This window comes from Aethalodelphis obliquidens, unplaced genomic scaffold (genome assembly GCF_003676395.1).
Source record: "Aethalodelphis obliquidens isolate GAN/ISIS:26980383/991018 unplaced genomic scaffold, ASM367639v1 scaffold2, whole genome shotgun sequence".
Taxonomy (NCBI): domain Eukaryota; kingdom Metazoa; phylum Chordata; class Mammalia; order Artiodactyla; family Delphinidae; genus Aethalodelphis; species Aethalodelphis obliquidens.
Genome location: NW_020837946.1, coordinates 69,519,373 through 69,533,772, shown reverse-complemented (window position 1 = coordinate 69,533,772; position 14,400 = coordinate 69,519,373). Strand labels below are relative to the sequence as shown.

Sequence of the window (14,400 nt, the reverse complement as noted above, 5' to 3'; positions counted from 1 at the left end):
AGACAACATGAAGCAGCAGTAGGAAATTTAGCAGCAGTTAGCATCATTTTTCTGGGTACAGAATTGGGTTTATCTGCAGAAATGAGGCTGTAAGAGGACTCAACGACAAGGCAGGAGTCAAGTCCAGAATTCAAAACAAACAAATCTGGAGGATCAGGTGGGCAAACAAGGTAGGAACTCAGTTATGAAGGTATCACTGCCCATTAAAATATTTTTGGCTAATTGAAATTGTTCTTAACTTCTCAAACACTTTTTATCCTTAAACCATCAGATGTTAGGTCCCCTAGAAGGCCTGACAGGAGAGACAGTATTCTTTGGATCACAGTGGCAGTAATAAGTACAGTACTATATGTTGTGATGAAATTAATCCTGAGCCAGAAATAGCTTAGCATTGGAAGATTTTCACCACCACTGAGCTTTTCAGCGTTTCAACATTTCAGTATTTCAACCTGACTTTGGAGTACTTCATTTCAACAGATTAACCCACCTGACATAAATGTGTAGCCCCAACAAGTCTTTAATGTTTGTATGGGTGGAGTTTTCCAAGTAAATGATATGAGAAAAATCTTAAAATTTTTACATGATGATTTAGTTTATGCCTTCTTATCCTTAGTCCTATGACAGAGGGTTTTACTCTCCAATTCTTATTCTCAGTTCTATTTTTTCTTGTATGTGTAAAGATGAAATAACACATTTACTTTGCATAAGCAAATGAAACCTAATTGCCACCTCCCCAATTAGACACTTTAGAAGTGGACTCACTTCTTTTTTATTTAAGAAAACACTGGAAAGGAGAAAGAGTGATTTATTGGACTACTTTAAATATGTTTCATATGAGTTAATTAATACAGTGTATAAAATAGATGGATTGAACTTGTATTACCATGAAATGGTATAGTCTATATTTTAAAGTAGATGCAAGATTTTCAATACCTAATTTCAAAATAATATGCTAGTAAAAATATATGGGTTCATTTATTTTATTAAACTATAATATACTAAGTGACACTCAAAGTTAGGTCTGACATACGCTTAGATTTCAGTTCAGCTAGTATGTATTGAACTCCTATGAAATGTTAATCTCTGAGCTGATGCTTTCACATCTATTGCCCTATGTAATACAGCATAATGCAATTACGAGTTAAACAGCTGACCTTTTTATATTTGTAAAATACTTTAGCTTACATGGAAAAATGAAAAAAAATAGGAGGCCTCCAGAATAAATATGGATGCATATGATGAATATTAACATTGAATCCAAGTGTTAATGTTTAATTTTCTTATTTTCATTATTTAAAATAAAAAGTAATGAGGAGATGGGTACAATGAGTTAAAATTCTGCATGTCTTTAATGAAACAGTAGCAACACATTATTAAAGCAAAGTATGAAAATAATGTGGTATGTGAGATGTTACCAGTTATTAACAGCATGTTTTAACATTACTGAAGTGAGTAAAATCAACCTTAATTTTCTGTGAAGTATTTTAACATTAATGAGAATTGACAAGTATGGAGCCCTTGGAAATAAACACTTAAGAAATGAACTCTCAGGTCATGTTTATAAAATACATGTGTCTAAATGTTTCTACTACTTCTTAAATCAATACTGAAAAATGTTTCATTAATGTTAAACAAGATATTAATCCATAGGTTGAGAGAGACCCTGTAAACTGAATAAAAGGTAATTTCTACATGGATCCTCATGGGTAGAAATATATACATATATCCCTTCAGTTACAGGGAACATTCTTCACAAGAGTTTAATACTTATATTTGATTAGTTACTCTTTTTCACTCCCTTATCACACATCCAGAAGTTTACTCTATACTCTACTTTTCATTTCTTTCAGAAATTAAGCATTCTTTTTTTAAAAAATAAATTTATTTTATTCATTTATTTTTGGCTGCGTTGGGACTTCATTGCTGTGTGCGGGCTTTCTCTATTTGTGGTGAGCAGGGGCTACTCATCGTTGCGGTGCACGGGATTCTCGTTGTGGTGGCTTTTCTTGTTGTGGAGCACGGCCTCTAGGCGTGTAGGCTTTAGTAGTTGTGACATGCAGGCTCAGAAGTTGTGGCTCATGGGCTCTAGAGCACAGGCTCAGTAGTTGTGATGCACGGGCTTAGTTGCTCGCGGCATGTGGGATCTTCCTGGACCAGGGCTCGATCCCGTGACCCCTGCATTGACAGGTGGATTGGTAAACTCTGCGCCACCAGGGAAGCCCAGAAATTAAGCATTTTTGAGTTATTTATGCTATTGAGAACTCTTTGATGATTCAGAGTCTCTTCCCCACCATTTTGTCCTCTACTCTTTATTCAACAGTATCTTTTTTTGTTAATCATAACATTTTTGAATTGTATTTTATTCTTACAGATTGTATAGAGACTATATTTGTAAAAATACAGAGGAGGCTGTATTTATTTATTTAGGTGTTTTTTCTTTGCGGAATTATACTTGATTTACAAAGTTATATTAGTTTCAGGTGTACACAATGGTGATTCAACATTTTTATAGATAATATTCCTTTTAAAGTTATAACAAAATAATGGCTACATTTCCCTGTGTTGTATAGTATATCCTTGTTTCTTATCTATTTTACTGAGTGAACATGCTAAGTGTGTTTTTTTTTAATTTTTAGACATCTTTATTGGCCTATAATTGCTTTACAATAGTATGCTACTTTCTGCTTTATTTTTATTTTATTTTTTACATCTTTATTGGAGTATAATTGCTTTACAATGGTGTGTTAGTTTCTGCTTTATAACAAAGTGAATCAGTTATACATATACATATGTTCCCATATCTCTTCCCTCTTGTGTCTCCCTCCCTCCCACCGTCCCTATCCCACCCCTCTAGGTGGTCACAAAGCACCTAGCTGATCTTGTGCTATGCGGCTTCTTCCCACTAGCTATCTATTTTACGTTTGGCAGTGTATATATGTCCATGCCACTCTCTTGCTTTCTCACAGCTTACCCTTCCCCCTCCCCATATCCTCAAGTCCATTGTCTAGTAGGTCTGTGTCTTTATTCCTGTATTACCCCTAGGTTCTTCATGACATTTTTTTTTCTTAAATTCCATATATATGTGTTAGCATACAGTATTTGTCTTTCTCTTTCTGACTTACTTCACTCTGTAAGACAGACTCTAGGTCCATCCACCTCATTACAAATAGCTCAACTTCGTTTCTTTTTATGGCTGAGTAATATTCCACTGTATATATGTGCCACATCTTCTTTATCCATTCATCTGATGATGGACACTTAGGTTGTTTCCACCTCTGGGCTATTGTAAATAGAGCTGCAATGAACATTTTAGTACATGACTCTTTGAATTATGGTTTTCTCAGGGTATACGCCCAGTAGTGGGATTGCTGGGTCATATGGAGTTCTATTTGTAGTTTTTTAAGGAACCTCCATATTGTTCTCCATAGTGGCTGTACCAATTCACATTCCCACCAGCAGTGCAAGAGTGTTCCCTTTTCTCCACTCTCTCTCCAGCATTTGTTGTTTCTAGATTTTTTTTTTTTTTTTTTGCTGTATTTGGGCCTCTCACTGTTGTGGCCTCTCCCGTTGCGGAGCACAAGCTCCGGACGCGCAGGCTCAGCGGCCATGGCTCACGGGCCCAGCCGCTCCGCGGCATGTGGGATCTTCCCGGACCGGGGCACGAACCCATGTCCCCTGCATCGGCAGGCGGATTCTCAACCACTGCACCACCAGGGAAGTCCCTAGATATTTTGATGATGACCATTCTGACTGGTGTGAGATGATATCTCATTGTAGTTTTGATTTGCATTTCTCTAATGATTAATGATGTTGAGCATTCTTTCATGTGTTTGTTGGCAATCTGTATATCTTCTTTGGAGAAATGTCTATTTAGGTCTTCTGCCCATTTTTGGATTGGGTTGTTTGTTTTTCTGTTATTGAGCTGCATGAGCTGGTTTTAAATTTTGGAGATTAATCCTTTGTCAGTTGCTTCATTTGCAAATATTTTCTCCCATTCTGAGGGTTGTCTTTTGGTATTGTTTATGGTTTCCTTTGCTGTGCAAAAGCTTTGAAGTTTCATTAGGTCCCATTTGTTTATTTTTGTTTTTATTTCCATTTCTATAGGGGGTGGGTCAAAAAGGATCTTGCTGTGATTTATGTCATAGAGTCTTCTGCCTATGTTTTCCTCTCAGAGTTTGATAGTTTCAGGCCTTATATTTAGGTCTTTAATCCATTTTGAGCTTATTTTTGTGTATGGTCTTAGGGAGTGATCTAATCACATACTTTTACATGTAGCTGTCCAGTTTTCCCAGCACCACTATTGAAGACGCTGCCCATTTTCCACTGTACATTCCTGCCTCCTTTATGAAAGATAAGATGACCATATGTGCATGGGTTTATCTCTGGGCTTTCTATCCTGTTCCATTGATCTATCTTTCTGTTTTTGTGCCAGTACCATACTGTCTTGATTACTGTAGCTTTATAGTATAGTCTGAAGTCAGGGAGCCTGATTCCTCCAGCTCCATTTTTCGTTCTCAAGATTGCTTTGGCTACTCTGGGTCTTTTGTGTTTCCATACAAACTGTGAAATTTTTTGTTCTAGTTCTGTGAAAAATGCCAGTGGTAGTTTGATAGGGATTGCATTGAATCTGTAGATTGCTTTGGGTAGTAGAGTCATTTTCACAATGTTGATTCTTCCAATCTAAGAACATGGTATATCTCTCCATCTATTTGTATTATCCTTAATTTCTTTCATCAGTGTCTTATAATTTTTTGCATACAGGTCTTTTGTCTCCTTAGGTAGGTTTATTCCTAGATATTTTATTCTTTTTGTTGCAGTGGTAAATGGGAGTGTTTTCTTGATATCACTTTCAGATTTTTCATCATTAGTGTATAGGAATGCCAGAGATTTCTGTGCATTAATTTTGTATCTTGCTACTTTACCAAATTCATTGATTAGCTCTAGTAGTTTTCTGGTAGCATCTTTAGGATTCTCTATGTATAGTATCATGTCATCTGCAGTGACAGCTTTACTTCTTCTTTTCCAATTTGGATTTCTTTTATTTCCTTTTCTTCTCTGATTGCTGTGGCTAAAACTTCCAAGACTATGTTGAAAAAGAGTGGTGAGAGTGGGGAACCTTGTCTTGTTCCTGATCTTAGTGGAAATGCTTTCAGTTTTTCACCATTGAGGATGATGTTGGCTGTGGGTTTGTCATAGGTGGCCTTTATTATGTTGAGGAAAGTTCCCTCTATGCCTACTTTCTGCAGGGTTTTTATCATAAATGGGTGTTGAATTTTGTTGAAAGCCTTCTCTGCTTCTATTGAAATTATCATATGATTTTTCTCCTTCAATTTGTTAATATGGTGTATCACATTAATTGATTTGTGTATATTGAAGATCCTTGCATTCCTGGAATAAACCCCACTTGATCATGGTGTATGATCCTTTTAATGTGCTGTTGGATTCTGTTTGCTACTATTTTGTTGAGGATTTTTGCATCTATGTTCATCAGTGATATTGGCCTGTAGTTTTCTTTCTTTGTGACATCCTAGTCTGGTTTTGGTATCAGGGTGATGGTGGCCTCGTAGAACGAGTTTGGGAGTGTTCCTCCCCCTGCTATATTTTGGAAGAGTTTGAGAAGGATAGGTGTTAGCTCTTCTCTAAATGTTTGATAGAATTTGCCTGTGAAGCCATCTGGTCCTGGGCTTTTGTTTGTTGGAAGATTTTTAATCACAGTCTCAATTTCATTGCCTGTGATTGGTCTGTTTATATTTTCTATTTCTTCCTGATTTAGTCTCAGAAGGTTGTGCTTTTCTTATACTTTATCCATTTCTTCCAGGTTGTCCATTTTATTGGCATAGAGTTGCTTGTAGTAGTCTCTATGATCCTTTGTATTTCTGCAGTGTCAGTTGTTACTTCTCCTTTTTCATTTCTATTTCTATTGATTTGAGTCCTCTCTTTTTTTCTTCATGAGTCTGGCTAATGGTTGATCAATTTGTTTGTCTTCTCAAAGAACCAGCTTTTAGTTTTATTGATTGTTGCTATCATTTCCTTCATTTCTTTTTCATTTATTTATGATCTGATCATTATGATTTCTTTCCTTCTGCTAACTTTGTGGGGGTTTTTTGTTCTTTCTCTAATTGCTTTAGGTGTAAGGTTATATTGTTTATTTGAGATGTTTCTTGTTTCTTGAGGTAGGATTTTATTGCTATAAACTTCCCTCTTAGACTTCTTTTGCTGCATCCCATAGGTTTTGGGTCATTGTGTTTTCACTGTCATTTGTTTCTAGGTATTTTTTGATTTACTCTTTGATCTTCAGTGATCTCTTGGTTATTTAGTAGTGTGTTGTTTAGCCTCCATGTGTTTGTATTTTTTACAGATTTTTTCCTGTAATTTATGTCTAGTCTCATACCATTGTGATCAGAAAAGATACTTGATATGATTTCAATTTTCTTAAATTTACCAAGGCTTGATTTGTGACCTAATATATGGTCTATCCTGGAGAATGTTCCATGAGCACTTGAGAGGAAAGTGTATTCTGTTGTTTTTGGTTGGAATGTCCCACAAGTATCAATTAGGTCTATCTTGTTTAATGTATTATTTAAAGCTTGTGTTTCCTTATTTATTTTCATTTTGGATGATCTTTCCATTGGTGAAAGTGGGGTGTTAAAGTTCCCTACTATGTATGTGTTACTGTCAATTCCCCCTTTTATGGCTGTTAGCATTTGCTTGTTGTATCGTGGTGCTCCTATGTTGTGTGCATAAACATTTACAATTGTTATATCTCTTTCTTGGATTGATCTCGTGATCATTATGTAGTGTTCTTCTTTGTCTATTGTAATAACCTTTATTTTAAAGCCTATTTTGTTTGATATGAGAATTGCTAGTCCAGCTTTCTTTTGATTTCCATTTGCATGGAATATCTTTTTCCATTCCCTCACTTTCAGTCTGTATGTGTCCCTAGATCTGAATCGGGTCTCTTGTAGACAGCATATATACGGGTCTTATCTTTGTATCCATTCAGCCAGTGTGTGTCTTTTGGTTAGAGCATTTAATCCATTTACATTTAAGGTGGTTTCGGATATGTATGTTCCTTAACATTTTTTTAAATTGTTTTAGTTTTGTTATTGTACCTCTTTTCCTTCTCTTGTGTTTCCTGCCTAGAGAAGTTCCTTTAACATTTGTTGTAAAGCTTGTTTGGTGGTGCTGAATTCTCTTAGCTTTTGCTTGTCTATTAAGGTTTTAATTTCTCTGTCGAATCCAAATGAGATCCTTGCTAGGTACAGTAATCTTGGTTGTAGGTTTTTCCCTTTCATCACTCTAAATATGTCTTGCCACTACCTTCTGGCCTGCAGAATTTCTGCTGAAAGATCAGCTGTTAACCTTATGGTGTTTTCCTTGTATATTGTTTGTTGTTTTTCCCTTGCTGCTTTTAATATTTTTTCTTTGTATTTAATTTTGGTAGTTTAATTAATATGTGTCTTGGCTTGTTTCTCCTTGTATTTATCCTGTATGGGTCTCTCTGTGCTTCCTGGACTTGATTGACTATTTCCTTTCCCATATTAGGGAAATTTTCAACTATAATCTCTTCAAATATTTTTTCAGTTCTTTTTTTTTCTCTTCTTCTGGGACCCCTATAATTCGAATATTGGTGCATTTAATGTTGTCCCAGTGGTCTCTGAGACAGTCCTCAATTCTCTTCATTGTTTTTTTTTTATTCAGCTCTGAGGTAGTTTTTTCACTATTTTATCTTTCAGGTCACTTATCCATTCTTCTGCCTCAGTTATTCTGCTATTGATCCTTCTAGAGAATTTTTAATTTCATTTATTGTGTTGTTTATCATTGTTTGATCTTTAATTCTTCTAGGTCCTTGTTAAACGTTCCTTGTATTTTCTCCATTCTATTTCCAAGATTTTGCATCATCTTTACTCTCTTTACTCTGAATTGTTTTTCAGGTAGTCTGCCTATTTCCTCTTCATTTGTTTGGTCTGGTGAGTTTTTACCTTGCTCCTTCATCTGCTGTGTGTGTCTCTCTGTCTTCTTATTTTGCTTAACTTAGTGAATTGGAGTCTCCTTTTTACAGGCTGCAGGTTCGTAGTTCCCATTGGTTTTGATGTCTGCCCCCAGTGGCTAATTATGGTTCAGTTGGTTGTGTAGGCTTCTTGGTGGAGGGGACTGGTGCCTGTGTTCTGGTGGATGAGGCTGGATCATATCTTTCTGGTGGGCAGGACCACGTCCGGTGGTATGTTTTGGGGTTTCTGTGACCTTATTATGATTTTAGGCATCCTCTCTGGTAATGTGTGGGGTTGTGTTCCTGTCTTGCTATTTGTTTGGCACAAGGTGTCTAGCACTGTAGCTTGCTGGTCATTGAGTGAAGCTGGGTCTTAGCTTTGAGATGGAGATATCTGGGAGAGCTTTCACTGTTTGATATTACGTGGAGCGGCGAGGTCTCTGGTGAACCAATGTCCTGAACTTGGCTCTCCCACCTCAGAGGCACAGGCCTGACACCCGGCCAGAGCATGAAGACCCCATCAAGCCACACAGCTCAGAAGGAAAGGAAGGAAAGGAAGGAGAGAAGGAAAAATAGAAAGGAAAGTTATTAAAATAAAAAATAAAAAAAAATTATTAAAAATACAAAAATTATAAAGTATTAAAAAAAAAGAAAGAAATAAGAGAACAACCAAACCAGAAATGAAATCCACCAATAATAACAAGTGCTAAAAACTATAGTAAACAAACAAAAAAACGGACAGACAGAACCCTAGGAGAAATGGTAAAAGCAAAGCTATACAGACAAAATCACACAAAGAAGCATACACATACACACTCACAAAAAGAGAAAAGGAAAAAATATATATATCTTTTGGGAAGTCTGAGGTCTTCTGCCAGCATTCGGTAGGTGTTCTGTAGGAGTTGTTCCACATGTAGATGTGTTTATGATGTATTTATGGGGAGGAAGGTGATCTCCACATCTTATTCCTCCACCATCTTGAATGTCTCCCACTTATCTATTTTATACATAGTATTTTGTATCTTCTTAATTCCATACCCCTATCTTGCCCCTCCCCCTTCCCTCTCCCCACTGGTACCCACTAGTCTGTTTTCTATATCTGTGAGTCTGTTTCTGTTTTGTTTTATGCATTCATTTGTTTTATTTTTTTAGATTTCACATATAAGTGAAAACACAGTATTTGTCTTTCTCTGTCTGATTTATTTCACTAAGCATAATACTCTCTAGGTCCATGCACATCATTGCAAATGGCAGAATTTCATTTTTTTTTATGGCTGAGTAATATTTCTTTATATATATTATATATTATATATGTATATACCTATATATATATACATACCACATGTTTTTTATCTATTCATCTGTTGATGGACACTTGGGTTGCTTCCATATCTTGGCTATTGCAAATAATGCTGCTAAAGCAATCTTGAGAAAAAAGAATAAAGCTGCAGGTATCATTCTCTCTGACTTCAGACTATACTACAAAGCTACAGAAAACAAAACAGCATGGTAGTGGCACAAAAATAAACACATAGATCAATGGATCAGAATAGAGAACCCAGAAGTAAATCCATGTGACTATGGTCAATTAGTCTATGACAAAGGTGGCAAAAAGCAATTGGAGAAAAGACAGTCTCTTCAATAAGTGGTGCTGGGAAAACTGGACAGCTACATGTAAAAGAATGAGATTAGAACATTTTTTCACACCATATACAAAAATAAACTCAAAATAGATTAAAGACCTAAATATAAGACTTGAAACCATAAAACTCCTAAAAGAGAACATAGGCAGAATGCTCTTTCACATAAATGGTAGTAATATTTTCGGAGGGTCTGTCTCCTAAAGGCAAAAGATAAAAACAAAATAAATAATTGTACATAATTAAACATTCAACAGTATTTTTTGATAGATATTTCTTAGTCAAAGTTATGTATATAGGTTACCACTTTGATTATATGTTCATCTCTATGAAACTTGATATCATGGTTTTTAGTCATTGAAATAAATGTGACATGTAAATCAGGGTCATAGCAAGAAAGAGATGGTCACTCAAGAAGGGTGATAAAAAGAATTTAATGAAAGGACTGATTGGGATTGACATATACACACTACTATATACAAAATAGGTAACTAATAAGGACCTACTGTATAGCACAGAGAACTCTACTCAATAACCTGTAATGGCCTATATAGGAAAAGAATTTTAAAAAGAGTGGATGTATGTATATGTATAACTGATTCACTTTGCTGTACAGCAGAAACTAACATAACATTGTAAATCAGCTATACTCCAACAAAATTTTTTTTAAAAAAGTAGGCAGGATAAAGGGTAATCAGCGAGGGTTAGTGAAATCCCAGAAACCTGCAACAGTCAGAAACTGTCACTATTTCTAGGCCTAAAGGAGCAAGGTGGGGGAGCAGTTAATGCAAACCAGCAAGATGTATAGCTGTAGAAGAGTCACGTGACAAGCGCTTTGATGTTTGATAGAAGACCACAGCCATTGCCAAACTATGGCCCCAAATGGGCCATGTTTCTCTCCTCCCAACTCTGTAGTCTTCTGTCATTATCTCTCATTGGCTGAACTCAATAGGAAGCTAAAAGGCAAGGGGCCCTAGCGATGCAGTCTGTAAAGACACAGAGCATGGTGAATAAGAGTGGAAAGTGGATCTGTAAGGGTTAGTGGAGAGTATACAGCACACAATACTATTCTAATATCTAATACCTAAAAAAAAAGGCAGAAAATGTGGTTACTTTTTAAAAATGATATGATAAATAGTTCTAAGGAAGAAAGAATTCTGAATTGAAAATGAACTGCTTTTCCTCTATTCATTTTTAAATGAGATGAGAATTAAAAGGATATGAAAAAGTTTGAATTTTCCTGCTCACAAGGTTACTGTTAGATTTTGGTTTGTAAAACTAGAAAAGTTTATTTCATTGGTGGCTGTGCTCAAGAGCTATGGTAAATCAGAAAAAGGTGATTTTTACATATTCATAGAGCTAATGGTATTTACAAACAAGGCTAGAAGAAATTTCTGTGTGAATTAGTTACTGTTAGTCTGTCCCAGGGCCATAGTCTATACCAATGTTTTTCAAATTGCATGTCACAAGCCATTTTTCGGTCCTGAAATAAATTTAATGGGTAGTGACTAGGACTTCTAAATGAAATAGTATACCCTGGAACAGAAAATATCAGAGTGCATTTTTTATACTAAGAGTAAATACTGGTTTGTGAATTTTTTGTTTTGATTACATATATATGAATATGTGACTGTGTTGGGATATATATTTCTCAATATGGGCAATGCTTTAAATTTGGAGGGAACATGGCCCATATTGAGAAATATATATCCCAACACAATACTATTTACTGGACTCAATCATCTTACAAACGTTTACCCAACAGTGTAGTAAGGGTGAATTGTATTGAAAGGCAATGTAATATATTTGTGTTCTCTCCCTACACAGTGCTAAAATTTGTTCCTAGGTGAGTAAATACATATGGAAATTAAGGTGCATTAATATATTTGATGTTCACCAATTCTAAAGATAGTAACAGTTCAAAATGAAGTGAAAATATCTTATTGCTCTATTACTGCATAGACTGACACCCAGTGCCATAAGTCCCTCTGCATTCCTATCATCACACCTCATATTTACTTGCTCTTGGTAATAAGGGGGAAGGGAAATATTCTGCTAAAACGTCTTGAATAATATTGAAGTGATCTTTTGAGCTATAGCCAAAGTAGAGGAATTTCAGTATATGTATTAACATTAATCTGTATCTTGGGAATTTTCAGCTGAAAATATGGAACATCCAGAGAGTATTTAAAGAGGATAATATGAAACTACAAAATGAGTCACTTACATTGAGTTATATTCATATTCTAGCTTCTAGTTCTTTTTCTTTTAAAGAAAAATTAAAATTAGGTCACTTCTGCTTGTAACCTGCATAGTAATTAAATAATCAGCTATTTCCTATTTAGATTCCATTTCTACTTCTGCTGCAAAATTTCATTTTCTCTCAGTATCTCAACATTAGCGATTCAACAGAATTATCTTTTGTACGTGGACAGTATACATGCTTTATATAAATAAGGGGAAGAAACATTTTGTATAAGCTGAAAATTATTTCAGGTCCTTGAAATCAAAATCAAGTATTTATTGTATAGGGGGAAACATCTTCATGTATTCTATATAGGCTTTCCATTTTGCAGTTGTTTTCAGAGACTGCCATTTTGAGTTATATTGGAATAGTGTTCCTTCTGACCTTTGAACAAGGATGCATGACTTAGTTTTTGGCAATCTTCCTAACAACACCCCAGAGGGCAGAGTTGTATTCTAGTGTGACATATATTTGAAAATGTCTTGCACAGAGGGTAAATTTGATCTGTAAATGTATCAAGAACAGATTCAAAATAGGCTGAAACTTGCATTTATCTGGTTCAGGAAAATTATAAAAGTCTCAACTTTAGTCTTTCTATTGCTATTATTGGTTAAACCAACAGATTTTCTTAAACTTTGCCAAACAGAAGAGCAATGGGTTCTGAAATCTATCTTCATTTTAATTTTTCTCTCATTTTCTCTCATTTATAGGATAAGTTTATCTAACTCTGATTTCAAAGACTTTACCCTGACTTGTGTCAGTACAAGTTGTCAGAAAGACAACAGGACTATAGGCTATAAAACATGTCCTTCTGCTGCATATTGTGCTGCATTTGAAGCATATGAGAGCTGATCGTTTTAGGCTGAAATATGTCTATACTCCTGCAGTTGAAAGTACTGATTTGTCAAACATGGAGGACAAATCTTTATTAAGATTATATTCAGGAATTAAAAAGCTTTCAGAGAAGAAGCAAAAACCTTTTACTTTTCTAATAGTAATAAACTAGAATAGGCTTAGAAATAGATCTTGAAAGGTTTCACTCAACTTTAGTCTACCTTTTCATTTCTCCTTTTGTACTCGATATTCACTTTTAAGGCAATTTTTACCTGGGTGTTCACAGATAAAAGTTGTAAATAATTTGTGTTTCACTTCATTCAGTATTTCATATTTTGTCCATTCCTGCATGGTCAAAATGGATTATGCTCACACCTCCCCCATTATTTTATTGAGTACCAAATCACTGAGTATACTATTTTGAGTTATGTGTACAGTGTTCAGAAGACAAAGCCTATGCCCAGCCCTTCTAAATAGGTAAAAAAATCTATAGAAACTGAATGAAGGTTTAATGCACATGATTGTAATTTACAGTTTAGTTTGAATAAAATGCATTATACTGAAACAAAGTCACTAGAGTTTTAGTTTACCTAGTAATTGATACCAATTGCTTTCAAGAGATTAGCTCCCCCCCAACCCCATTTATAATGGCAGTGGAATTATTTCTCCCTGACATAGCACTAATGATTTTCATATTTTCCTTGTATAGTTCAAAATGTCATCTTGTTAACAAGAATTCTTTATCAGAGATAAAAATACATGTTACTGGGCTTCCCTGGTGGCGCAGTGGTTGAGAATCTGCCTGCCAATGCAGGGGACACGGGTTCGAGCCTTGTTCTGGGAAGATCCCATATGCCGCGTGAGCCACAATTACTGAGCCTGCGCGTCTGGAGCCTGTGCTCTGCAACAAGAGAGGCCGCGATAGTGAGAGGCCTGCGCACCGCGATGAAGAGTGGCCCCCACTTGCTGCAGCTAGAGAAAGCCCTCACACAGAAATGAAGAGCCAACACAGCGATAAATAAATAAATAAATAAAAATTAAAAAAAAATACGTTACTAAATTGACAGGATAACTGTTTGTTTTCTAGTTTTCATCTCACTAATAAATGATGCCAACTGGAATGTTTGACTGCCTTCAATTTCATGGAAAATCAAACGACATTCCTTCTCTGAATGTGTGGTCAAATTAATCTTAGTCTTTTGTAAACTAACACTTGATAATCAAATAGAATATTCAGGTACAAGTAGGTTTATGTTACTGAATTAAACCGCTAAATTATTAGAGCACATTAAAGTTTATTTGCTGAAATTAAGAGAATCTATGTACTATCATTTAGTCTTCTTTCTCTCTGCTCTACAGAGAAATGATGAAGAGGCAGTTGTGGATAGAGGTGGAACTCGTTCTATTCTCAAAACACACTTTGAGAAAGAAGATTTAGAAGGTAAGACTATTTTGGTGGGGGGATACCTATTGGTGTTTCAAAGAGAAATGTGAAATTTGTTGCAATGTGGAGAACTGCAAAAGTTGATATCAGAGTAATAATGGTGGTGGTGGTGGGATGGATATGACTGTTTTGGTGTACCCTGGAGTGCCAATAGTCAGTCCTGCAAACAATGAGAAGCATTAATTCATTCAACAGATGTTTGTTGAACCTCTCCTATATTCCTGTACTGTGTTGTGTGCCAGTCTTT

At 35.5% G+C, this 14,400-nt stretch overlaps 1 protein-coding gene across 14 annotated transcripts in view; it reads left to right on the top strand.

Moving 5' to 3' along the window:
- SLC4A10 (solute carrier family 4 member 10) overlaps positions 1 to 14,400 on the top strand; it is a 309,415-nt gene that overhangs the window by 106,808 nt on the left and 188,207 nt on the right. For all 14 annotated transcript variants that reach the window (XM_027129968.1, XM_027129959.1, XM_027129928.1 and 11 more), the window contains one exon: positions 14,069 to 14,150. In XM_027129968.1, the coding sequence (XP_026985769.1) occupies positions 14,069 to 14,150 (82 nt within the window). The remainder of the gene's footprint in view (positions 1 to 14,068; positions 14,151 to 14,400) is intronic.